Source organism: Pogona vitticeps, chromosome 6, assembly GCF_051106095.1.
Source record: "Pogona vitticeps strain Pit_001003342236 chromosome 6, PviZW2.1, whole genome shotgun sequence".
Lineage (NCBI taxonomy): Eukaryota > Metazoa > Chordata > Lepidosauria > Squamata > Agamidae > Pogona > Pogona vitticeps.
This window is the reverse complement of record NC_135788.1, coordinates 100,366,568-100,393,273: the sequence shown is the minus strand read 5'-3', so window position 1 is coordinate 100,393,273 and position 26,706 is coordinate 100,366,568. Positions and strand designations below refer to the sequence as shown.

Below are 26,706 nucleotides of genomic sequence, written 5' to 3'. Positions count from 1 at the left end.
TGAGGCTGTCCTACTTCGGGCACATCATGAGAAGGCAGGCATAGATTGAAAAAGACCATAATATTTGGAAAGGTGGAAGGCAGCAGGAAAAGAGGAAGGCTAAATGCAAGATAGACCTACTCCCTAAGGAAACCACAAGCTTGAGTTTGCAACAGATGGGCAGGGCTGTTGAGGCCAGGCCATGTTGGAGATTGCTCATTCCTGGGGTCACCCTAAGTAGAAATCACAGGCTTTGTATGGATTCCCTGCATCTAACTGCCAATTCCAAAAAAGTTGAAAGGTTATTCCCTTAATTGGTTGTTGTGAGTTTTTCGGGCTCTTTGGCCATGTTCTGAAGGTTGCTCTTCCCGAAAAACCCACAACAACCATCAGATCCCGGCCATGAAAGCCTTTGCAAATAAATGTCCTTACCAGCTTTTAAATTTTTTAATCATCATCATAATAAAATATAATACCATCCCCTCCTCCTGACCAAGCCTGGTTCCCCATTAGTTTTTCCATAGATCCTAAATACTAGATTTCTGCATACCAATGAAAAAAGTGGCATGTTATGCCCTCCCTCCCTGAAAATCTAAACATAGTGGCCTATATCATAAATGTTCATTTTCCCTTGAAAGGACATCACTGGAGGGAGGCAAATTAACTTCATGTTAAAAAGCATTAACTCATGGTGGCAAAATTTGGTTATGTTTCTTGGGGCACCTGATGAACACAATTAAACTTAAGCATGTGTTAATCACAAATACAGGAATAGTCTGGCATATTAGGACTCTGGAGACCAGGGTTCAAATCCTCACTCAGCCATGGAAATTCACTAGGAGTGGAAATTGTAAAATCACTCTTTAAAAACATATACTTTCTTTGAAAACCTAGTTGCTGTAAGTTAATTTTGCATAACTAATTAATCACCAACAGGCTTCTGAGCGTTTTTCTCCAAAGTTCAGGTATTTATTTATTTCAAAAAATAGAAGTATCAAATTTTCTAAACTCAAACACAATAACAATTACATAAATGCTAAAAGGTCCTAAAGGGAATCCTGTTGAAATAATTTTCAAAATATATTTTACATGATAAAATACCATTTCATTTTCCTCCTTCCATTTCTCAAGACTGCATGGCAAACAGCTAAGGCAGGGAAATATTTAATGAAAAGCGGCTTTATGCTCAGACATAGAAATGTATTATACTTACCTACTTACTTGAATAATCTTAAAAATGAAAGCTTGTGAAAGCAAGTTTGAACAGTCCTCTGAAGATGCTGGTCACAGAGACAAATGCAGCATGCATGCTTGAATTAACATGCTCTGTGTGCCCTTTCCTCCTCTTCCTCTCAGTCCCTCCGGCCCCCACCCCCACCCCCACCCCCAGCCTGAAGATCTGGATCTGGATAGTTCAGATTTCCCTTTGATATGTTGATCTGCTCTGCTTTAACCCTGGCCTGGTGGTAAATCTTACTAGTGTTAAAAAGCTGATAGCTGTCTTCCTGTTTTTGAGTGAGGATCAATGTGTGCCATTTGTCTCCACAAATTGTCAGAGCAACAGCCTTAGTTACGTTTAACTTGGGGAAAAAAAACATAGCCCCCCTCCCCCCCCTCCTCGCTGGTCACCTGGCCCTCCTTCATTCATCAGTTTAGGAAACGGTTCGGCGAACTATTATTAGATTTAGGAAACGGATCGTGGGAACCGGTGCGAACCTGCTGAATCCCACCTCTGCCTTGAAGGTGTGGAGATTGCATGCCTTGAGTTGAAATGACAGTTTTTCAGAATTTGGAGCAGAAGACGTAGGGGGCTGTTGATGAAATCCACAGGCTGCATCCTCTGTCTCTGTCTGAACCAAGAAGTACTTGCCTCTTTTTCACAGGTTTCTAAAACTGGTAGCTAACAGGGCTTTCACAAAAGATAGGGGACTGAGTTTCCTCTGGCCCACCATAATATGAGTGCTGTGCATACAAATCACTGGGCTTGTATGAATTATAGCAGGTGTGCACTGGATACAAACTGATTTAATTTAAAATCACCATATGGATGCATGATAGTTATTAAACCTCACAGTTTAACACAAACGTAAACGTCAGTGAAGATATTTATGTTTTTTTAATTCTGTAAATCAAAGCAGTCCCCAAAAGGATGAGTAATTAATATTTTATAATACATATTAGTATCAACACTGCATTCCATGCAGACAATCTATATTAAATGACTTGCCCCAAGCTTTCTCACCCTATCCTCCCTAAAGTGAATATGCTGTAAATTCAAGTATGTAGAAAGCAATTATCCTTTCCATTGCTATGAGATGATAATATTTGGTGCTTAGATCATGGTTCCTATGGATAAGTAAATTACTCATCAATGTAAGGAGAGCTCATGGAGTTTTTGCAATTAGATATGGTCAACACATCAATATCTTAAAGGTTTCATATGCTGATTGAGTCTTTATCTAGCCGTTCATCTCCATAACAAGTTCATGGAAGTCCATTCATATCAGTACAGAATACATCATCTTTTGTTCTTCCAACTCAGTACTGAAATGCTCAAATAATATTTGCAAAATTTGTATATAAACACGTATTTAGAGTTTGAGAACTGTGTCTCAGTCATTGCTTCTCTGCATTAATGATTTGTTTTAATGATTCTAGACTACTTTCCATAAGAAATACATGATTCCATTTATTTCTTCCACAGATTTTACACCTCACACTTCATCTAGCACCCAATGGTTGTGATAAATGAGCAGTATTTACAATGACCCACAAAAGTTCCTTTGGCATGTGAAATTTAAAAATAAACTCACCTCAGCAAAGAAATCCAAAATCATTGTAGAAGCTCTAGTTCCATTTTGTCTGTATATACATCTATACATCTCTATACACTTATACAAAAACAATTATATACTGTTTCTGATATAATTTGATCCTGAGGAAATCCCTCAGGTAACCAGGCTCAGCCTGAATTTGGAATGAGGTTATAATACCTATATATGAAGGTATTTAAGATGTGTCCCCCAAAATAATTAAAAACATCTCTATTTAATTATTTTCCTCCAACCAAAGCTGCACAGCTGCTATGGTATCCTACATGCACAGTTGGTCTTATTTTGTGTGATGTCTGTGCACAGCCTGTCTCAGTATAACTCTGTGAACAAATATTACCTTGAAGCAGGCCTTCCTGATGCTGCTGAACTGTAATTTTTATTAGACCTAGCCACTAGGGACTATGATGAGGAATAATGGGAATTGTAGTCCAACAACAGCTGCAGGAACAAGGTTGCCCACTGTTTTAAATATGCAGCAGTCGTAGATACTCCTATTTTCCTCAAGCTTACTAGTTAAAGCAGGTACATAATGCAATATCAACAGGCTAGTAGCATTCTCCCATCCACTCACCATGTAAATGCCTACCTCTATATAGTGCATGAGTGGGGAATTTAGAATAACAAGATGTCACATGTATGAGAAATATTAGCTGGAGAAATAATTATCTGGATTGATATTTATGATCTACATAAAATTTGCATAAGTATGTGCTCTTTTATGTGCCCCATGTATGATCCCCACAGTCACTGCAAAATATTTCTTATTGTCTGCACAGAAACATCAATTTTTCTGTAGGAGAGAACTGGAACTGGAAGAAAATTCTAGGGATGAGAAACATACCTAGGAACACACAGTGTCAACCACAGCAGAGGAATCCATATATTAGAATCCTATATTGGAATTTTAGGGAGCTGCACTGGCATTTTACCATTTTATCAAGCTGGAGAAGGCAGAACAGAGAGAATGGAAAGCCAGAGGACTATACCATTTCCAAGACTTTACAAAATAATTAGCATTTAAATCAGTATTTCCCAACCTGGAGGCCACAAAGTATTTTCTGGGGGTGGGTCACCTTATATGTGTTGTAGCCCTTGTTAAATAATTTCTCCCCTGACTCTTCAGAGCGGGACATTAAAGTTTGCATGCATGTGTATGTATGAGAAACAGGCCCTTTGGGAGAGAAAGAACCCTCTACTTTCTGAGAAGGGATGATTTTACCCCATTAAAAACACCTTTTTATGCAAATGTGCTGGTGGGGTCACAGGTTACTTGGCTATTATAAAAGGGGGTTGCAACCTGAAAAAGGTGGGGAACCACTAATCTATATGTTTGACATGAGACATTCTTGATCACAAATTACATCCTGCTTCCCAAAGCTCACAAACTTTAATCTCATGGTGTGACCAGAGAAGCATTTGTTCCCAGTATTGTGTTTGGGTTAGAAACAAGCTCATTTGCTCATTTTTCAGGCACCCACATGACATATGTGCCATTATGAACCAGGCTACCCTTAAACGATACCTACTTGCACCTTTTTGGATCTCTGTCAAGGGTTACTGTTATTTTGGTACAGGTATGATCACACTGTTTTAGTTCAATTCCAGTGTGCTCAATTGCTGGGAACAAATCAAAGTGATTGGCTGGGTGGTTGTCCCTTTGGTGAAGCTGCTTAATGATCTTCAGAATCAAGAAACTTCCTTGCCACTTATCTGTGATGGGGAAGGGAAAGGATATTTTGCATTTCTTTTTAATTAGTGTTAATGTATCAGTAAGGCTTTCAAATATCACTGATAGACTGTGTTAGTTAGCAAAATTCAAAACTTCCTTTTCTCAGATTAATCCAGGCCAGGATAATTTGACTGTCTAGTCGCATCCTTACTGCTGTGGCTCTCAGAATCCCCCAGCCCATAGGTCCAGTTGCCACTGATGAAAGTCCCTCACTGTCTTCTGCTCCTGAAAACCAAGACCAGAATTTGCCCTTTGAAGTTGTTCTTAGAAAAAAGCAGGCAAGAAAGGTAAAGCTACACCCTAGAGGCAACTGTGAGATGGAGTTAGTAATTCAAAACAAAACAAGTTATGGTGGTGTTTTTAGGGTCTGATGCCAAGTTTGGCACATATTTTATCCCTTGGCTAACTTAGCTGTCAAACAGAGACGATTACCGTCAACGGCAAGGCTCCTTAATTAATGATTTCCTTCTCTGGGCTTGAATTTATACTGCCATTATAGATAAATATGAAGGTGGCATTTCAGACCCAGCTTAAGCTGCCCCCAGATCCACAAATGTCAGGTGCTGCATTCAATAAGTGTCACAATGAAGCTGAGATATTGAAAGAGCGCTAGTGAGTCTAGCTGTTTCATGATACCATAATCCATAAGCCCCAGATGTTATCTCTCAAGGGACATTTAGAAAGCAAATTACAGTCTTTCAAACAGCAGGCTGATCCCCCCCCAACTTTCCCAACCTTTTTAAAGAACAGTTTCACATATTTATTTTCCTATCCTATGAGAACATTTTAAAAAAACTATGTGTAGTGCTCACCGTGATGCACAGCAAGAAATACACATGCATTTGCCAATTATCAGTTACTGTCAAGTTATAATGTCTGCAAAAAGAAGGAAGGGCAGAGGCTATATTAATTAGCTGTCCAATGATAACATGTAGTTTGTAGCACTTGGTGCGACCATCACCACCTCTACAATAAAGTCTGGACTCCATTATATGTAGCTTTCATGGCTGAAAATTCAGTGGCCATATACCAAATCTGTCTGCTTCTCCCATTTTTAGATGCTCATATACCTGTTGGGGAGTGACTGTAGGTTAGTGGTAGAACATATGCCTCTAAATGCTGAAGATCCCATGTCAATCCCTGGCATCTCTAGTTAGAATGCTATCTGAAACTCTGGATAGCTACTATTAGTCAGTGTCAATAATACTGGGCTAGAGGAAACAATGGTCTAATTCATAATATTAACACAGCTTCTTGTGCTCCTAACTCTCTTTGGGATATTTTCACTGCGTTTACTTTCCCACTTTCCCCTTCATCTGAATTCATCATGAAATAAACAGGATATGGGAGACACGGTGTTAAAGCAACAAGGTAGCCTTCAGCACTGATCTGCTTCAACAAATCCTTCCTTCTCGTAGCCAGCTGGTTCCACCTCGGTGTAGGCTGAATGGTTTCTGAACTTCATGATCGTCCGCTGATGCGGTCTCCGCTGTGGTGTGAAAAGAAGTCCATCAGCATGTAGAAAGAGAGAGCCTTTAAAACACACAAACACATTGATCCTATACAGTCCAAAACTGAGTCCCTAATTCGTTATAGGCACAGAAACTCAGTTTTTCCACACAGCTGTCTTAGCTGAAAGGTGGAGACAGAGTCAGCCCTACCATGAGGAGGAATGAGGCAACTGCCTCAGGCAGCAGATGCTAATGGATGCAAGCATGGGAAACAATCTTGTGATTGTTCTCCCTCTGCCACCAGCAAAATTGCCTCATCCTCACCTCTGCCCTAAGCCCTCTAGCCATTCTCCTTTGCTGCAGGACAGAGGTATATCTCTGACATGGATTGTTCTAATTTTGAAAACTGGACAGTTGTCTGCTGATGTATTTATTTATTTATTTAAAATATTTCTATCCCACCTTTCTCCCCAAAATGAAGTGGACAACTGCCATTACTCTATGAGCAGTCAGCCACATGTAGAATGGGGGAAGAAACACTGCTTTGCCCTTTGCCTCAAGCAGCAAAATGTCTTGAACTGATCCAACTAGGATAGGAATCATACTTCAGGAGGAGAGAGGGCATGCTTTGCAGAAGTAAAGTCCCAGATTCAATCTTTGTCATCTTGAGGTGAAATAGGGATTGGCAATTCTGACAGGTTCAGAGGCCAAATTTTCACTAATAGCACTCCTAGAAATTATTTTTTTTAAAAAAATAAAAAATTAACACTATAAATGACTCAATATTGAGTTCCCGTTTTGATTTTGAGGTTGGGTGCTTGGGTATGCGAGCTGTGGCTGCCCCACATAAGAACTTATTTATTTATTTATTTATTTATTTATTTATTTATTTATTTATTTATTTATTTATTTATTTATTAGATTTTTACACCCCCCCCCGACAATGTCTACTCGGGGCAACTTACATGGATAAAAACACAATAATATGACATGTATAAAAATCGTCAAAGACACAGTTACAGCAATTAATTCCAAACAACATATTACCAAGATGACATGACTCAAGGAAGAAAAATAAAGATCAATTAATTGACTGGAGGGAAGGCCTGCTTGAAGAGCCAAGTTTTTTAATGGCTTTTGAAAACACCCAGCGAGGTTGCCAGCCTACTATGGGCCTCAAAAATAGCTTGAAGGGTAGGGTTAAGTGCAATCAAAGGGACAGATTTTGCCCACAGCTCCATTAAAAGACTAGCTTTTATTAATGAGTCAAATTTTTCAAAACATATGAGTTAATCACAATGGGCAAACAGTCTGATTTATTATAAAGTAGCTCCCTGGCCTGCTCCAGTTATTTCAAAAGAAGGAAGTAGCTACACAGGTTCCATATACAAAGGGAATTATATGCTAGAACTGTTCTCTCTCTTTAAAAAATAATTAAAAGAAGGGCAACACTGGCCATGCAAGAAGGAAGAGTCCTCTGTATGAACATCATAGCTCATCACAAGCTCTGGACTGGAGTGAAATATTAAAGCAGATTTAATTTATTTTGTAGAACTCATCATCACATGCATATCTGAGACTGAGAATGTCTTCCCTCCATTTCTAGTGCATAGATATTTCCCCAGAGATAATACAAACATTCAGTCTCAAAGGAAACACTATTAAATTATTCATATATTGTGTTATTTTTTAATTAGCAGCATTTGCAAAGATTTCTCAGGTGTAAAGGACCAGTAAAGAAATTGCCCACAGTTTATCAAAAGCACTTCAGACAAATTAAAGAAAATATACATTTTGTTTTTTTAAAGTGATACAGTGCACCAGCAATAGTCTACCAGAGTCATTTTTAAAAAAATTAACTTTATCTGTCCCTTCAGCAAGGAGCAGGCGAAGCGTTCAATTTGCTGATAACATGAGGTGGCTTGCTTATTAAATCACTTCATTATATTGGAAGAAGCTGAATCAAAGTGAGCTCCAAAATGCAATTTGGATGCCATACTGTATCTCCACCCGACCCCAAGTGACCCTGCACCAGCCCACTTCAAAAGAGCCAGTTTAGACATGCCATAGTTTTCTCTCTTGGAGTTTATGCCAAATCAGATGGGGAGAGTGCAGATCTCTATTGGCATACCTTTGTATGATTTGCAGCTGATTGACAAGAATTTTGATTCCCACTTATTAACAGTAATGTTGCAAAAATTAACACTTTGGTAGCCAATTTCCAACTACCTGCAAGGTGGGAGAAAAAGAGAACACCCACTACAAAAGGACTTTAATTATTTACTCTACAGAATAAAGGAGTATACATGGGTTAATACCCAAACAATGTGTTTCGGAGTTTATAAAATGATCACCCCTTGATCATTCAGCTGAAATTAAGAAAGTTTGAATTTAGTGGGAATATATTTTTATACAAACAGACTGGGAGCTCTGTTCAGTTCTAGTATTCAGAACAAACTCCTGGGTTTAGAATTATGTAACTATAAGTGCATATCCTTTGCACTAGTTTGTGGCTGGTGGAAGTCAGGATCAAAAAACCAAAGTAGATCCCACAAGAGTTGAGATTTGTCCATCCCTGCTTAGATTGAACACTGCCAGGAAGGTACTGCATTTTAGAGTAGGATTGTACTGGATAGGCTTCTAGTAGAGAGGACTGGTCACAACCAGAGATGTTGGCAAGTCTTGGTCTAAGTCCCAAGTCCGAGTCTTTGGTACCGAGTCCCAAGTCCAAGTCCCTATTTAAAAATAAGCTTTCCCCCATCCCAGGAAAAAGAAAGGTGGTGTGTGGGTTCTGAGTTATGAGTCAAGTCTGAATCATTAAAATAAAAACTGAGTTGACTCCAAATTGAGTTGTCAATGTGACTTAAGTCCAACTTGACAGCAAGTTCTGTGACTTAAGTCCCCCTCCCTGGTCACAACTAATTTTACAGACACGTAGATTAATGCTTGAGACAAGAACTGTCTCTGAAGCTCACCTTAAGGAAGAATAAAGCTGCGCTGGATGTTGGATTGCTGATGATGTAGATGCCAGCAAGGATAATGACTGCGATGAACAGAACGGCCAGGACAATCCCAACAATTGTTCCTGTATGAAGCTGAGATCCCATTTTCTTCTCAAGGGGTTTATCTAGCAAATCTTTAATGGAGGGGGAATAGAAGTGAAATGTATATATTCTGCAGATGCAGCACTAGCAATAACAAAAGGGGAATGAAAGCATGGCCACACACAAAAAGATTTAGGAGGTTATCTTCATTCAGTTGTCAGAGTTTCTAAGCTTGGTGCAAAGACACCATTTGAGGCACAATTGTCCATAATGACCAAAATGTTCGTTTCAGATTCATGAATTTCATTTAAAACAGCCAAAAATTCTACCCCACATATAATCTATATAACAGAGAAGTCTTAATACACTAAATTTGAGTTTGATAAATGTTTGCATATGAGTTTGGCTAAGTAAGATGGGAAGGGCTAGGAGAGCTTTGAGTCATTGTTATCTTTCAAAGGAATTATGGTCAAATTTTGAATTCCTATTTTACCAAACATATCATCATCAGTTGTTAAGTTGTGTTCAACTCTTCGTGACCCCATGGACCAGAGCACGCCAGGCCCTCCTGTCTTCCACTGCCTCCCGGAGTTTGCCATCAAGTCAATTCTGACTTATGGTGATCCTTTTCAGGGTTTTCTAGGTAGACAGTACTCAGAAATGGTTTACCATTCCCTTCTTCTGGGGGCAGCTTGTACAAGGCCACACAGGCTAGCTTTTCTGGAATGTCCAGTGGGGAATTAAACTTCCAACTTCTGACTCTGCAGCCACATACCTAAACCATTGAGCTATCCAGGCAGTTATCAAACAGAAATATTCTGGAATAATAAATATTCCCTAACAGCCACCTACAATTAAACAAAATCCAAATACTTCTATTAGGATCACTTATAAGTTCACACAATTTGTAAGCTTTCAGATTTTCCAAAGTTCTTCAGCATGATTGCATTTCTTTTCTGTTTCACTTGCTGTATCTGCAGGGGCACAATTTGCTGCTCTACCTGAGGCAGCAACCTTCCTTGGATCATTCCTACTTGAAGACACAGATCAAGTCAGTGGCCTCCTACATGATTACAGGGCAGAGTTGTTCCATTTGCAATCTACTTGGTATTTCCCCCAAAACAACTGTGATTTTGGGTGCATCTTGTATTCTGCACTCTGTTGTTGTTAATGTGCCATCAAATGGCATCTGACTTATGCCGATCTTAAACAGGGTCCCAAGGTATATGAGTGGTTTTACCACTGCCACCCCACTGTGTGGTTTTCCATAGCAGAGCAAGGATCTGGACCCAAGTCTACTTTGCCTTTACTTATCACTCTGTCCACTATAAAACATTGATTAAAGGTAAAAATATCCCCAAATATATATAGTGCCTTGAAATTGGGCCATAGAAAATGAGGGCACTTACCTTCTCCTTCTGGAATCTGGTTCATCTTTGTGTCATCTGTAAGAAAACAACAACAAAAAGTGGACTGATATAGGTATAGTATGGTATGCTGGTATAGCATACTCTTTCTAAATACTGTATGTGGATCTCCATGTGCTGTCTGACACAGTCAAGCTAATCATTCTAGAAATTAATCAAGAAACATCATCCCTTAAATTTGGCCAAATAGTGAGAAGTTTTATAGCACTATCAGCTGAATTCTATGTTCCTTTTACTGTTTCTCATTATGACAGAGCTGAGTCGCTGAACTGCTAAACAATGAATTGTTCAGTATTTTGTTATTATGAGATTATGTGTTAACATGTTCTTTAATGGAAGCATTGGCATCTCTGAATAAGATATGTAGTGTTACAATAGTAATGTGTCAATTGTTTGATTCTGTAAAATCTAATTATGACATGCTGCTGGTTGGATGTAGGTAAAATATTCCGTGTGGTAACTTCAGACCTGACGTGTGCGTCCAACTTCTTTCCTTTGGAAAGCTCCTCATCCCCACCAGCAGGAGGCTTCCAAAAGAGGGCATTTCAAGACTACAGCAGTGGACTAGATGTGTTGTTTGTTTTTGTTTTTTAGCTGGGTCACATGTTCCTTTGCCTCGCAGAAAAACCAAGAGTCAACTAATTTTGCCTCCCATCACCACCACCCTGGAATCAATGAGGAAGAGGCATTAAAATATGCATGGCATGGGAAAAGGTGAGGTCAACCCAGACACCTTCCATCTAGGCTGCAATGGGTTGGCAAGATTTTGGAAGTAGATGATCTGCCATTTTGTGCACAAACATGAAGCCCACAAAGAATTTTAGTTACCCATTGGTTAAAACTGGTTGTATTTTACTTTTGTATGATTATATATAGTAATAATTGTTTTCCATGCATGTTAGGAAAACATATATAGAGTTAGTTACAGATAACCTTCACTAATGTTTAAATTATGCTATTTATATCTAATATATAATGCATGCATGTATTATACTATACTACTGTAATTTTTCTTGTTATATACTGCACATAAACATAAATGTATTCATATGATTATGTTTTCTTTTTGTAGTGCTTGTAAGCTTGCAAGATACTAAAAAGAAAATATTGTCAATGCAGGGCTATCTATGGAAAGTGTCAGGAAACTTCAGCTGGTCCAAATGAAACAGCCACACTGCTGACTGGGGCTCGTTACATGGATCACATAACCCCCCCGTTACAGCAGCCACACTGCCTTATCAGTTTGTTTCTGGACTGAATTTAAGGTGTTAGTTCTAATCTATAAAGCCCCAAAATGGCTTGAGTCCAAGTTACTTCAAGGATCACATCTCCCTTTATGACCCTGCTCAAGTGTTAAGATAATCAGGAGAGGCCTTTCTCTAGGTCCCTCCACATTCACAGGTGCACTTGGTGGAGACATGGGAAGAGGTCCTTCTCTGTTACTGCTTCCAGACTTTGGACCTCCCTCCCACAGGAGGCCAGGCTGGTCCCATTTTTTGTGGAATGAGTAAACAAACAAACAAACAAACAAACAAACAAATAAAGCTGAAAACCAGAGTGCTGAGTAATCATCAACCTATCTAACTGGTTTTGGTGTTACATGCTGTCACGTCACCTCTATGGCAACCCTATGGAAAAGCAACCTCCAAAATGTTCTGTCCTCAGCACCCCTGCTCAATGAATTCGCTAAATGAATGAACGCATGCATGAATGAATGAATAGAGAAGAGATAAATCCTACACCAAGCTTTTTCTAATTGAGTATCCAGAAAAAATTGAACTGGACATTACAAATCAGAGCTCAACACATAACACAATTTGTTAGTATAAATCAAATGTTAAAAGATTCCATTTGTAGTCAAGAGCAGATAGCAGCACCCACAAGAGAAAGATTTTCTTTTCCCACCTTTTCTGTTTTAAAAGATGATGATTCTTCCAGAAGAAAATGTCTTTTCTCTATCCATTTCTCCAAAGAAGGAAATCAAGACTTCCTTCTGACCCATGTGGAAACACACCACATATACACACACACAAACATCAATTTTTGTGAAGACCTGGTTTCAATCAAGGTCACATGAGATAATCTGCTTACATGGCTGCTTTCAGACAGGGGAAACACACAGAGAACTCATTGGAAGAACCAGTTCCAGCAGGAAATCCACTTATATTTTACCATCACCTCTTGCTGTCTTTGGAAAGAATGAGTAAGAAGGGAAAATTTTCTCTCCTCTGATACTTGACAACATCTCCTGGCAGAAATCCTTTGGATTCTGTATTTCTGTACAGTGGAATATGGAAATGGTATCCGAAGAACTAGGATGTCAATAACATTCATAATATTCTCCTTTGTCAAGAGTTCAAAGAATCATGACCAGGAGACTGGGCAGATGGCTCCTACAGTGTCTTCAGAGGACTACTACTTCTCCATTTCAGGAAAAAAAAAGATACATCATTTTCTCAGACTTATACACACATTCTTCTGCATCTGAGAAAGTCCACATCCCCACACATTTAGACTGGGCACCTAGCTTTCAGCAACACTACTGTGGCGATCTACCCTTTGTTGCCCCTATTTATTTGGACCTCACAAAGGTACACGCCATTCACACTGCCACCAGGTATTCTCCTAATACCAACTTATGTCACAGGTGCTGCCAACACTAAGGGTTATAGAATTTAGGAAGCAGAGTTTTAATTAAATATTCTTTTATTGTCAAACAAATAAAAAGGTAAATCACATATGAACTGTTTCAGGTGTTAATACGTATTGGATCATGTTTGCTATCAATCAATATCTCTCTTGCTTTCAATCAATATCTCTCAATTCACTAACCCTCTCCTTCGTTCTCCTAAACCCTCTCATTCCACTTCTTCAACTGTCCATAACTCTCTCTAACTGTCTAACTGTCTTCTCCAACTGTCTCTCTGGCTCCGCCCCTCCTGTCCTTTAGCTCCTCCCCTTTGAGCTACTGTGACGGACAGGCAGGAATGACGTCACCTTTTTGCATTCCGCTACAACTACTAATATTAAAGATCTCCTCTTCCGAGATGGACAAAGTACTGCATGAAATTTCAATTCATTTTTGCTTGGGTCCCACCACTTTAACAATAATAATAATAATCTCTAGTATGTGCTTGATCCTGGGATCCGTTTTAAATTCTTAAATTAAACAATCAAGACTACTGAAGTTATAACTCTGTATAAGCAAAGCACTTTCTCTTACCCATGTTCACCCAGCCCAGGGATCTCCAAATAGGTTGGACTGCAACTCCCACCATTCCTAGCCGGTATGACCCTTTATAGGAGTTATAATCCCATACATCTATGGGAAACAAAGTGAGGCACAGCTTCTCTAACCAAGGAGCATCTGCAGCTTAAGAATCTGTTTTCAGCAATTATTGCTTTTTCCTCAATATTTTTGAAACCATGTAGATTAGACTAAAAACCCACCATCCTAAAGCAGTATGGTCATTAAAAGGAATGACTGGGGGTGCTGGAAATGTTGTAACACCAATCTGAAGGGCCCAAAGCTAAGGAATGATATTGTACAAATGCATCTCCATTCAGGTGGTCAGTAGGCAAAGCTCCCAGGCAGGGTTGAGGCCTAACTCAGTGGTCTTTGCCACCTCCTGCTTCCTTATTTTTACAGGTGAAGTTTTATTTCCTGATCCAGCTGGCTTTTTGGTTTGCCTCCTTTCAAGATGAGAAATTAACTTCATGCTTGCACATGTTGCTCTTTTTAAAGCCTTCCTCCCTGCTGCTCTGCTGCCAAGGTTCAAAAAGGATCTGGGATAGCATAACAATTACAGTACTCTTCACACATCTTGTATTAGCTCTTTTCAAAGTCATCTCTGTCATAAAAGAATGTTGTCCTCTTTTTCCTTCATTACTGAAGGACAACCCATAATGTTCTATTTATTTTAATTAGCAGCTCGAGACAGGGACGATTAAGCAGCAAAACTGAATCAGTACCTGGTGCTACTCTCAGAGGGAATACAATTTTGGTGCTAACACAAGCATATTACGAACCACATCCTAGGAAAAAATGATAGAAGTTCTCCTGGAAAAAAACAGGAAGACATTGGAACAAGTAGGGCCTGTTCAAACTGTTGCACTGTGGCGTTCTCCTCTTTTTTTTGTTCTTTCGCAAGCCAGCCATGCCCTCCTCCACAATACTCCAGTCCAGCCCCATTCTCACCCAGTTTTCCATTCTGCCCCTACAAAAAGCCAGTCACTATCCCATGACTAGCACATATCACTCTCCTCAGGCTGTTTATCCCTGTTTCTCTGGGCTCTGCTAAGCCTGTTAATATTTTCTTTTGTCTGTGTGGGTCCTGCTGCTTTGGCTACATAAATACTCAGAGCTGAAGATGGAAAATGGAGAGGATAATACTCTGAAATGGTTGTGTTTTGTGCTGCTCTCACATTTTTAAAGAATTTCTCCTCAAACTCAGCAGGCTCTGGTATTTGCAAGATAATACCTTTTAAGTAGCATAAGCTTAAGGGGGATCATTTATTACAAAAAGATTTCCTTTGTTTCAGTTCCTTTTATCATTTCTCCAAATATTACATTTAGCCATTCTGGGCAACTGGTCTTTCACTAATGATGATGATGATGATAATGTCCCCTCAAGTCAATTGTGACTTATGGTGATCCTTTTCAGAGTTTTCTAGGCAGAGAGTACTCAGAAGTAGTTTACCATTCCCTTCTTCTGGGAGCATCCTTGGACCATGAAGCTTACTCTTGGCCACACAGGCTGGCTCTTTTCCCTGGAGGCATAGTGGGGAATCAAATTCCCAATTTCTCTCTCTGCAGCCAGATATCTAACTTGAGCTAGTCAGCCAGCCAGCCTTTTTCATGTATAGGAATATTTTATTCACAGGAGGCCATAGGGCTACCACAAATCCTTCTGCTGCTTGAGGTCACGGATAAAATAGCACTTCCTCCTCATTCCACATACAGAAGTCAACTGGACTGGCAGCTGGATCTTATTTTCATACTAGTGACAGGCAACATCTGTCACTGTACTTGAGGTAGCAGGTGAGTTTAGAGAACCCTGGATTAGTTGTGTGGATTTTGAAGCTCTGTATCTCACAAAGAAGAACAGTTAGAATTCTGGGAAGAACATCTAAGCTCAACTTCTGACTCTTCAGCAAATGCTGCCTAAGGTGGTTGCCACATCTAACAGTAGCACCAGTTCAGGGCAATAGGTTGGCTAACTGAATACAGGCCAGGCTGCTTGAAATATATAGCTCTATTCTTGAGCAAACTGAAATGGTTAGAGAGTTCCTACTTACCACCCATGCCACTGAGCATCTCCTGCCTGAAGCAGCTTTCTTTATGTGCTTAACAGGAGGGCTTGCCCTGGATAGAGTAATTTGTACATGAACCATAAAGATCAGCTCTGAACTAGTGGCCACTGGCTTAAATGTTGGAGATTTCTTCAAAGAATGAAGTTTCAGAAAGGCACTGAAAACCCTGCCATCTGCCATTCATTCTAGATTTCTTTTGAAGGAAAGTATGATCAATAGCCTGTATAAAGAACATAATCCCAGGTTCAGTCTTCCCCTTTTTGCTTCAAGCATAAAATTTGACCCTAACCAATACCTTCTGTGGTGAGGCTGTTGACAAAGTGGGAGGAAGTGGTAACATCTTCTCCGAGTGCTGTGAAGGGAGTTCTGCTGGGGAGTGATGAGATGTAATCTGCATCCTCTTCAAAGTCTGCACAGGTCTTCTCTTCTGACTGAAACGACAAGCCTAAATCATACTGTCACCCTCTTTGTTTAGTGGGCTTTTGGTGGTCATGGGTCTGAGGGATTGTAGGAGTTGAAACTTAAAATAAGTTATTTTTTTCAAGAGCTGCACAAATCTAGTCTCATAAATTGTCCTAGTAAGGGTCTGAGTCTTCCTTCAACTATCACATCTCCTTATCGTCTTACGTTTGCTCCTTTCAAAGCCCTTTGGCACACTGGCCCATAGGCAGATAGAAGGTACACTGGAATCTACTAGTAGACCTCTAGATTACTGCTGAGTGGATTGATGAGGGTTCCTCACTCCCAGTTATGTAACACAGAGAAAGGGAACCTGTGGCATGCTGGACCTTGTTAGACTATAGTTCCCACTATCCTGCAGCACTGACCAGGCTGGCTGAGGCTGATGGGCATTGAAGTCCAACAAGAGGGGTTCTCAACTCCTTGTCTAGCAATTACAAAAACTAAAAAGCTTCTGGTCCCACACAAATCAGGGTGCAGAAAAAGAAAATTTGGGGGGAAACCAGGCATATGATTCTCATTTGAAAAGACTTAGGCTTGGTTCTGGTATCAGGCACAAAATCTTGTGCTGAGCCCTTGTTCAGAGACTCCATCTTCCTTAATTTTTAGTATATACATCTATCTGAGCCATGTTTGTATCTGGTTTGTTGGCAGACCTCAGGTTTCTACTTTAAAAATTAGATTATGCAAGCCTTGCCACCCCTGCACTAATCCTGTGTCTTGCCTTTAACTCTGATCTTGAACATTATTCTGCCCCCAAATGTAATTTTACATTCTAGCTTTCTGTCTGATCCTTAACATCTGTGTACATCTGTATACATGTATAGTATCAAGAAACACAGTAGCCCCAGTAGTTCTGGGTACCTGACTTAGTTTTCTTCCCTTTCTTTTTGCTTTAGATGTAACATGTTTCCCACCATCTGTTTTTCTCCAGTTGTATGATTCCTCACCTCCTTCACAGCTCAAGCCTTCTTTATTATGGTCTCTTGTCAACTGTAAATAATTCTGACAATTTTATTTTACCCTTAGTTTCAGAATTTTGCCTCTGATTCAAGCTGACCGTTTTTTATTCCATTAAATCCTTAGTGGTTGGAAATTGCTGGCTGCAGTTTTGAAGGTGTTTTTGCTAGTCAATCGAACTGCCACTTTCCCAACATCCTAACCTTCTTGCAAACTGCCCTTCCATATTCTCCTTTCTGTTCTTGTATTTGTATTTTCCTTCTGTTTATCTCTTCACATTATTGTTGTTAAAAAGGCAGATACATGCACTTCACATTTTCTGCTAATAACTCTATAGCTTCCATCTTTTTTGCAACTTACAAAACTCTTCGGCTTATATAATTAAGTATTAGTCTGATTCACATAGGCGACAGAAGCCTTCCCAAAACTGCTTCCCTCCAGATATATTGGATTACTGTTACAATCATCCACACGGGGTGATGTGGGTTGTAGTATAACATATCTGGAAGGCACCATGCTGAGAACTGTAGAATTTGCACAGTTCCTGAGGGGCTGCTGAGCAGAATGCACACAAGGCAAATATTCCACTCAGTATTTTTCTGTTACAAGGTGTGTTTCAGCACAGCCACCAACTACCACTGTTCTTCAGAATCTTGCAACATGCACAGCCCAACCATTTTCACTGTCATGGCACTATTTTCTTGCATACCTCCAGTGTAGCCCCTCACGTCTCTCAGTCATGAGACTCACTTCTGCTCTATTCATATGCCCATTTTAAAAATCAAACACACAAACCCTCCAGGCCAGGCAGGTTTGTTTTAGTATTTCCCCCCCTGCCATCTAGATGATGCAAGTCTTGATCCAGTATCTTCAGTGACTTAGTTTTACTTAATGTGACTTTTTTTCTTGGTTTTCCATGGTTTGTTGTTGTTGTTTTGGTGACTTTTTCAAGGCATGGTTTATTTTGTTCAGGGATTTGTTTCAATTCATTCTGGTGGTGGGCTTTAGCACTATGGCACTTTCAAATGGATGTTCATTGTTATGTTAAGAGGCTCCTCATCAGAAGCCTTTAATTACCTCCCAAATAATAAACAAACACAGGCTCTGGAAGCAAAGATATAGCAGAGAAGAGGTTTTAAAAAGGATTTCCAGGGGAGAAGCATTTTTTGAAGATGTGACTATTTATGCTAAAATCTGAATGCAAATCCCAGTAAGTCTCATTCACCTTGATGAGGAACTGGGAACAAAGCATGATAAGTTGCAGTGGTACCTTTGCCTCATTTGGAGAAGCACAGAATATCTGACCTACTATTAAGGGAAAGATTACAGAGACACTTTCAAACTTGCTTGTCCTGGCTGAGGTTCAAACTGGATGTGATACTGAAGATTTCTGGCTATGTGCATAATGAAAGCTTCTTGTTCTTCTTCTTTTGCTCTCAGTTGCAGGTACTGTGGCTGGATTAACTTTTTCCTCTCTTGCTGTGGATAAGATAAAATCCAAGCTGCTACTGGTTCTAGGAAGGAAACTCCTCTTGATATCTCTTTAGGAGGGTTGGCACAAAATATTTTTCGGCCTGGGTCAAAGGTCAAGATGGCACCTCCACCCCCATTCCATATACAGTGGGGTCTCGACTTACGAACTTAATCCGTATTGGAAGGCAGTTCTCAGGTCGAAAAGTTCTTAAGTCGAATCTGCATTTCCCATAGGAATGCATTGAAAACCATTTAATCCGTATCTACTCTTTTCGTCCATAGAAACTAATGGGAAGCTGCTATTCCGCCTTCTGCCACTAGAGGGGGATATTTTTTTCTTTTTTCCTTTTAACCTAAGATGACTTAGCTTTAAAAAAAAAGGGAAAAAAAGAGTTCGTAACTCGAATCTAAGTTCGTAAGTCGAGTCCATATATTCCTATGAGAGCGGTTCGTAAGTCGAAATGTTCGTATGTCGAGCCGTTTGTAAGTCGAGACCCCACTGTACAGAAACGAACTGGACCCTAAATACTAGTGATGACTAGGACTCTTTGCCATTCGTGAGGGCAGCTGGACATTTCAGAGGGACAGGACAGCTCACATGACACATGAAGTTCTGTACTTCATTCAGAAGGAATGGTCAAGGGGCCCAAGAAGGAAACCCAAGGATCTGTCATTGATGTCCTCCAGCATCTGCTGCCTGATGTGACTTCCTTATTCTGCCTAATGGTAGAGCTGGCCTGCTCTTTCGAGACCACTGCTGCAATTTGCTGCTGAGCAACTGGGTTGCTCTTCCCTTTTGCAACAAGAGCCTGTGAAACACAGAGGGGGAGGACATTCTGAACAAATCAATGTGCTCGGGCAAAAAGTTTCTTTCATCATTTTAATTTCCCTTTGACCACAATCTTACCTCTTGGCCACAGCCGTACTTCAGCCACTCTTCACGGTATCGATCAAATCCACTTGAGCACCTGTAGAGAAAAGATGTGTTTAAAAGTATGCATCAAAGCTACAACAATACACATGTTTGATGATACTTTCGGTGCCAAAACTTCCCCCAAGGAAAAATAATCTGATGCATGTGGGTGTCAGGATACTTTGCCTACTTCTGCTTTCCTACAGATACATTACTTCAGCGCAAGGAGGAGTACAGAAGGACTTGAGATGATGCAAAAGGAAAATACATATTGTGTCTGCACCACCCATTGCACAGTCAATGTCTCCTAACAAGCTTCAGTCAGGCAAGAGACACTGGCAATATTTAAACAGAAGTTGCTTAGTAAGAAGAAAGTGGACAAAACTAGGGAAAAAACTTAAGGGAACATGCATTTGCAGTACATTATCCACATTATAAGAACTAGATTTTATGACACAAAGTTAATTGTATTTCAATATGCATTAATTTTCCAGTACCCTTAAAGAATATAGCTTTTTGAAGTTTTTTTTTAACACGCCTAATTCCAGCTGCAGAACTTGGGAAAAATATTTTTCTGGACTACAACTTCCAGAATCCCCTGTTCAGTAGCTGGAATGTGTATCTAGGGAGTTGTCTAAAAAAGTGATATTTCCAAGCTTTGCGTACACGCACGCACACACGCACGTACATCAATGGTTCCCAGGCTTGTTTGATGTGGAGTCCTGAGAATTAAAAAATACGCTGCAGATATACAAGCTCTTGTTCTGAGCAAAGTGCCTTCTGTTAAGAAAGCATGAACAAACTGCTCATACAGCAGAAAGCAGTATACTATTTGGCCCCTTTTTGTGTGAGAGTCAGACTATTTTAAGCATATGATTTTATCACTAAAATTTCCAGCTGCATGCAATGTACCAGATATAAAGACAAGTAAATGTAACAGAGAGAGCAAAGGGGCTTCCCCAGAGGAACTGGGGATTCCATTCCAGCACAGCTGGGTCGGAAGAAGCAAAAATCCACATTCTGTTTAGCTAGTTGGCATTGCGTGCATCTGTTGCAGAAGAGTATATCCAGATTTTCTGAAAGAAACAGAAATCTTGGAAATCTGTGTTTATCTATCCATTTGTCCAGTGCTATTTGCAAAAGCTGATTTTTAAGCACTTTGGATGTTGCAATAAGGAAAAGAAGATGCACATTTTCCAGATTTTTATTTCTGCTTTCCTTAAACACCTGCATATGAAAGTGATAAATAATGGGAAAATACTGCTGAATGGAAGTGCTGGAATGGAAACTAACTAAGTATTATACATAAGAAAGATCATGGTCAGCTGGGTGGATCGGAACAAATCATGTCTTTTCTGATCCACATGCTGTACCTGAATACGAGCACAACAGCACATTTCAGCTGTTGTTCCCTTGCAACCTATAATCAGACACACACTATATTTGGTTCTAGAAGTATTGTACAACCCTCAGAATGACTATTAGGCCCTGACAGTCTTAATCACAATTAATCTTGCTAATATATATTTAGCAACAAGTGTGATATAATGGTTACAAGTATAAAATTGGAATTCAGGGGATTCCGGTTCTAATCTTCACTCAGTTGTGAAACTCACTGGGTGACCTCTGACCAGTACTATTTGACGCAGTACTATTTGAGTGGTGTGATCCTGAAAGACAGCCATACAGCATACCCTGAGAAAAGGTGGAGAAAGCAACTTTTGAAGACTAAATAGTCTTGGAAGGTGCAAATTACAACCAAAAATGTAATTCTTGGTAAATTGCATACCTTCTTTAAAAAAAAAAACAATTTGATCAACAGAGTAACAATTTATTCAATGAATTACATCTCCCATTTCCTGACATTAACAATGGATTGAACTCTTTCTAACTGTCAATGTTAACAAAATGATTTGTAAAGCTCATTCCAAACTCTTGCTACAGGTTTGGATTAACACAGAAACTATCTGTTTGTCTAGAAAGCTAAATTGGAACAGGCTGGAGAGAACTAAATAGGGTTGGTTAAGGTCATATAGAGGTCCAGTATTCTATTTGCTGCTGTTTTCACATCCACGTGGCATACGTACCTAAATTACTCTACTTGGCCCACCTCCCTTTAAAGTGAAATAAAAAAGAAACAAAACAAAAAATCCTTTTGCCCTCTCCTCTCTCCTTCTTTCCTTCTTCCAGGAGTAAACTTTTAGGAATTAAAAAGTTTTGTTTAATTCCTAAAAGATATAGAGCATTAGCACTAACCTAACTAAGCTTTAAAAACAAACAAACAAACAACTTTGCTTCCTCCTCCACAGAGGATCAAAGGAAATATTTAATTTCCCAGTATCATTAAATGGTTAAACTGCCTGCTTAAGCCACTTAACAATGTTGGGAAACCAAAAGTAGATGGGAAATTGAAAGCAGCAAGCCATTCTCATCCCAACGCTCACACATGCTGAAACCAAACCAAAATGAAGAAATACCACTTACACTTAAAAAAAGTAAACCCTGATAGGAAGCTACAAAGGTGCAAGTAGGAATGTGCTCGCATTTATGTTGTGTGGTTGCAGAGAAAAAGAATGAATCAACCCATCCTCAGAGTGGACCAAACAGTGGGACAAATCCCTGTGTAGTCACAGAAAGTAAACTACAGGGCCTCAGACTGTGAAGAGCCTCTAAATAAAAAAAGTGTCCAGTTTCAATTTTTAGTACATAATGTTTTTTCTAAATACTGTATTAAATTGAGGGAGATAACGCTTTGGGCCTCTTAAATGTGAAGGAGCTTTGGAACTTGGTGTGATTAAATCTGGCCCTGAGTAATATATATTACCATCTAAAAAGCCTGTCCCTATATATTTGCTAAAATAGTGTGTGTTACCATCTGTCAGCTGGGTGTAGGTGGTGGGTGGAATGTAAAACCTTAGTCTCAATATAATTGTTTATTAGTACCATTGCACCAGTGCTGCAGCTGTACCCAGTGAAATTCTCAGGTAGGACAAGTTTAGAGAAAAATAATTTGGCCCATTTGAGGTTTGAATGGGCATTTCCCTATATCACCTTTGCAGGACATGACACCAACTACAGTTGAAGGTTAGATCAGATGTTACACAGGCTTCACAACTCTGGTGCTGGAGGCAAGCTGAAAGAGAAAGAGCAAAGGTAATTTTTAAAATGCACCTATATGCATACTTTCAAAAAAATGCCAGAAAATGAGGAAAGATTTCTTTAAGAAAAGCAATAATCAGTGGAACCAGGTAGAAACCCAATGAGGAAACTGGAAATCTGCTGATGAAGACTTTGTAGAACAGCAGGTCTCTATTCTAGATCTCTCCCCTTGTCACACCGCATCTCTAGAGATGCAGATTCAGGCTGAGATACTCTTTAACCTCAAACAACCCAGAGCTAATCCACTAGTACTGAATCCCAGTTTTAGAGCTCATGCTTGATAAGTCAGTCGCAAATTAAACCCAGGTGGGCTCCCATCGCTGTAACACTTATTTCCAAGATGAGGTCATATCCATTCTTGCATCGGCTTTTCTAAACCCATACAGTCTCACAGGAAACTCTCAAACCCTGTGCAGGGAAAAAGTCTGGAAACAGAATTATTTTGCAACTTTCTCCCCTTCAGAATATCACAGAGAGAAAGAGTGAGTGAGTGAGTGAGTGAGAGCGACATGGGACATGTCCTGGGATAAACTTTGAAATTCTAGAGGAGGGGTGAGAAGATTACAGTGTATCTATCTTTAAAATAAAATCTCACCCCACTTTCCTTAGAATGAATTGGTACAGGGTGATTTCACAGCTGCCAAAAACTAGAAATAGTTGTGAATAAAGGGACAATGCAGCCCAATCTCCTTCCATGGTTCTCGGCAGCAATTTTAACAAGACTTTGCCCCCAAAGAGAAGCAGTTAGCATATTACTACAGAAAAAATGATTGTCATCATAGAACTGCAAAGCTGGAAGGGATCCTATGGATCATTGAGTACAGCCCCTGTCAAGGAGACACAGGAGGGAATGAAATTCCCAACCTTTAGCTACATAGTCAGATAACTAAACCACTAAGCCATCCAGCGGTTCTATACTTTTATTGTTTTTATACTGTCCATCAACCACTGCTCACTTGTGCTTGACTCTTGGATTTCCATCAGATTTATCCAGCTGATAGCCTCTGGCAACCCCTCCTCACTTTTAGGGTAAATGTAGGTTATATACAGGGAACCATGAACACAGTCTGGTTATGTCATCAGGGCCTGGCTTTGGAAAAAAGTCCAGACCTTCACTCAACAGAATGAGTAACACATCAGAACTGCTTTATGACAATTTTGAAGTCCATCTGTAACCATTATCTTATAGTGGGGAACTAAATTGGAGTAGGGGTCATATTCTTCCACATGTGGGCCAGGTGATGCCAAGGGGCCACACTCTCTGATGCCACTGGATTTCCAGCCAAGTTGCTAGGTGGAGTTTTTCCAAATATCTCTTAGGCCAGGAACTAGGCTTCACGCCTCCATTCTGTTGTGTGCACAGAGAAAGGAGTTGCAGGAGTGAAACACTCAGCAGACACTTCCAAGAGTTCATAGAAGCACCAGCTGAGAGGAAGAAAGCAAATTTGCTCCATCAGTGTCTAGATATAATGGAAGCATTGGTGGGGCATGTCAATTTGAACTGTGCCCATACCCTCAATATCAACAATAGCACCCTTCTATAGATGTACATGTTGTTGGCAAGTGGGACAACATAAGGATCTTGGGAACATGTAATGGGTCTCCCTATTCTTCATCTTTGCATTGGCCACTTTTATGGATTTCTGTAAAATAGCATCTGAGGACGAAAAGTTTTTCAGCCTTGGATGCCATTATAAAGTAATCCGCATATAATTAAGACCTTTTCTTTTTAAAAATCAGATGGGAGACGGAAGGGCTTTTGAAGCCAATCTGTAAATATCTGAAGTCAATCTGGAAAGGAGGGAGAAAATTAAAACAAGGTTTACAGAGACACTGTACAGTATATATCTATAGCTGTAATAATAATTGTGTGTCATCAAATTAATTCTGACTTGCAGTGACCCTTTACAGAGTTTCCTAGGTAGAGAATACTCAGAAGTGGCTTACCATTCCTTTCTTCAGGGGGCATCCTGGGACTGTGCGGCTTGCCCAAGGCCACACAGGCTAACTCTTTCTGGGATGCACAGATAGATGTATATCACATATATAGATCACATCTACATCTATATCTATGGGCATGACTAGATGGGGGAATTTGGAGTGATCCAGGTTGCAGTTAAAAGATTCTCATCTTCTGTGCAGTATATAAGCCTAGCATGGATAATTGCTCATATCTTAAAACAGTGCTGCATCACTCAGGAGAATTTTTTTTAATTGTGAGAAGAGGAAAATAGAGGAGAGATTTTCTCCAACATCCTTTTTTTACTATCACAATCCAGTGCATGCATCACAGGACTGTCATTAAAGAAAATGCCACCCACAGCTCTATTGAGAGTGAATTAAGCAACCATGCAGACTGCAGAATGGAATGATCAGCAGTTGCAGCAAATAAATTGGAGCCCTAGCACTGTGCCAGAAAGGAGTGGAACAGTTCTTAAAAGGGGAAGGATGGATTGCTCTTACTTAAAACACGTGTGGTTGCCAGAAAACAAGATGAACCAAATTGTACCAGAAGTGGACTATATGCTCCTCCCTCTCTCTCTCTCTAAACCTTGGTATTTCCTTAGACTTGATACTTCCTTGTTGGGCATGGATGATGCCATTTTGCATGAACAGAGATCATTGTTCACAGCATGAATATCAGAAATACTTCAGAGAACTTTAGTGAGAAACCTGTTCCTTCTCCGACACTGGTTTCACTATTATTTGGCCTGAGGCTACTGGCAAGAGAATAGAATCAAAGGGCATGTTGACAAGGAGCATTTGCTCAACTTTTCTTGCACCCATGGTACCACACAATGCAAGGCTGAAACTAGTATCAAAAAAAGTCAGAGCAGGACACCAAGACTTGTTTTCCGGCTTTTTGTTCTGATTTGCTCCACTGCAGGATTTGCTGTTCAGACCTCCTTACTGTGTTGATGCATGCTGACACATGCACTTTGTGGATGTGTGTCACTGATGGTGTTTCCTTATGGATGTTTTTCTGCCTTCTGTCTTCTTCTTTCTTCAAAATGTTTTTGCATTATAGCACGAAAATAAAAACTAATTAAAAAATGAAAATGTGAAGGTTTGAGAATGGTGGCTAGGCAAAAACAAGGAGGGGAGGGAGGAGAAAGTGAAATAAGTGTGGAGAAGGCAGAAAAAATTGAGTTGGTCTTCTGTTTTTATATTTTTAAAAATATTATTCCTTTTGTACCAGAGCACAAAAGTGAAAACATTTTAAAAAACGAAAATTGCACAGCTTTGGGGTGATATTTGTGGGTGGGTAAAACAGGAAAGAAACATAGGAGAGAGGTCTGTGTGTAGAAGTGGTAGCAGGAGGTGTGTGTGTGTGTGTGTGTGTGTGTGTGTGTGTGTGTGTGTGTGTGTGTGTACACACACATACAGGTGGTACTACGAGTACCCAGTATATCCCAGTACAGTACATCCAACAACAGATAACCTCCCCATGTGTGGACCTCAATACCAGGGTAATCTATTCAAAATATGCAGGAACGATACAGAAATGATCAAAATGATCAGGGACAACACCATAGTGTGGACAAGCCTGAAGAAACAATACATTTGAAACCAACAAATATGTCAGACACTTTCCTATAGATTATTTTCATTTGACGTGTCCGTGTTTTTTTGTTCTCATGCCTATACTGTTCGAAGCAGAAGGTTTAGGAAATAAAATTAATGAATTATTTTCATCTCCTCCTTTTTACCAGTCAGAACACTTATTTATGCTCTGCAGTGCACTACAGCAGAACAATCCCACTGTCTGGATTGTCATAAAGCACTCAACGGAGGTGGCTTAAATATATAACCTTGGCATCTTTTAGACAGATTTATTCTCTGCTGACCAGGTATTTATAGCCTCAAAGATTTTCTGTTTTCACTACCATTGTCCTCATGATTTAAATGTTACCTACTTAATTGGTAATGTAGCATCACTATGTGCAGAAAAGTATGAGATAAAA

At 39.8% G+C, this 26,706-nt stretch overlaps 1 protein-coding gene across 2 annotated transcripts in view; it reads right to left on the bottom strand.

Annotated features, from left to right (window-relative positions):
- Positions 1–2,642: 2,642 nt before the first annotated feature.
- The window catches only part of PLXDC1 (plexin domain containing 1), a 65,561-nt gene continuing 41,497 nt past the window's right edge, over positions 2,643–26,706 (bottom strand). For both annotated transcript variants that reach the window (XM_020794059.3, XM_073004391.2), the window contains exons 9-14: positions 22,634–22,715; positions 19,577–19,637; positions 16,073–16,208; positions 10,447–10,482; positions 8,969–9,129; positions 2,643–6,031 (exon numbers count right to left, since the gene is read on the bottom strand). In XM_020794059.3, coding sequence (XP_020649718.3) covers positions 5,921–6,031; positions 8,969–9,129; positions 10,447–10,482; positions 16,073–16,208; positions 19,577–19,637; positions 22,634–22,715 — 587 coding nt within the window. In that variant the 3' untranslated portion in view covers positions 2,643–5,920. The remainder of the gene's footprint in view (positions 6,032–8,968; positions 9,130–10,446; positions 10,483–16,072; positions 16,209–19,576; positions 19,638–22,633; positions 22,716–26,706) is intronic.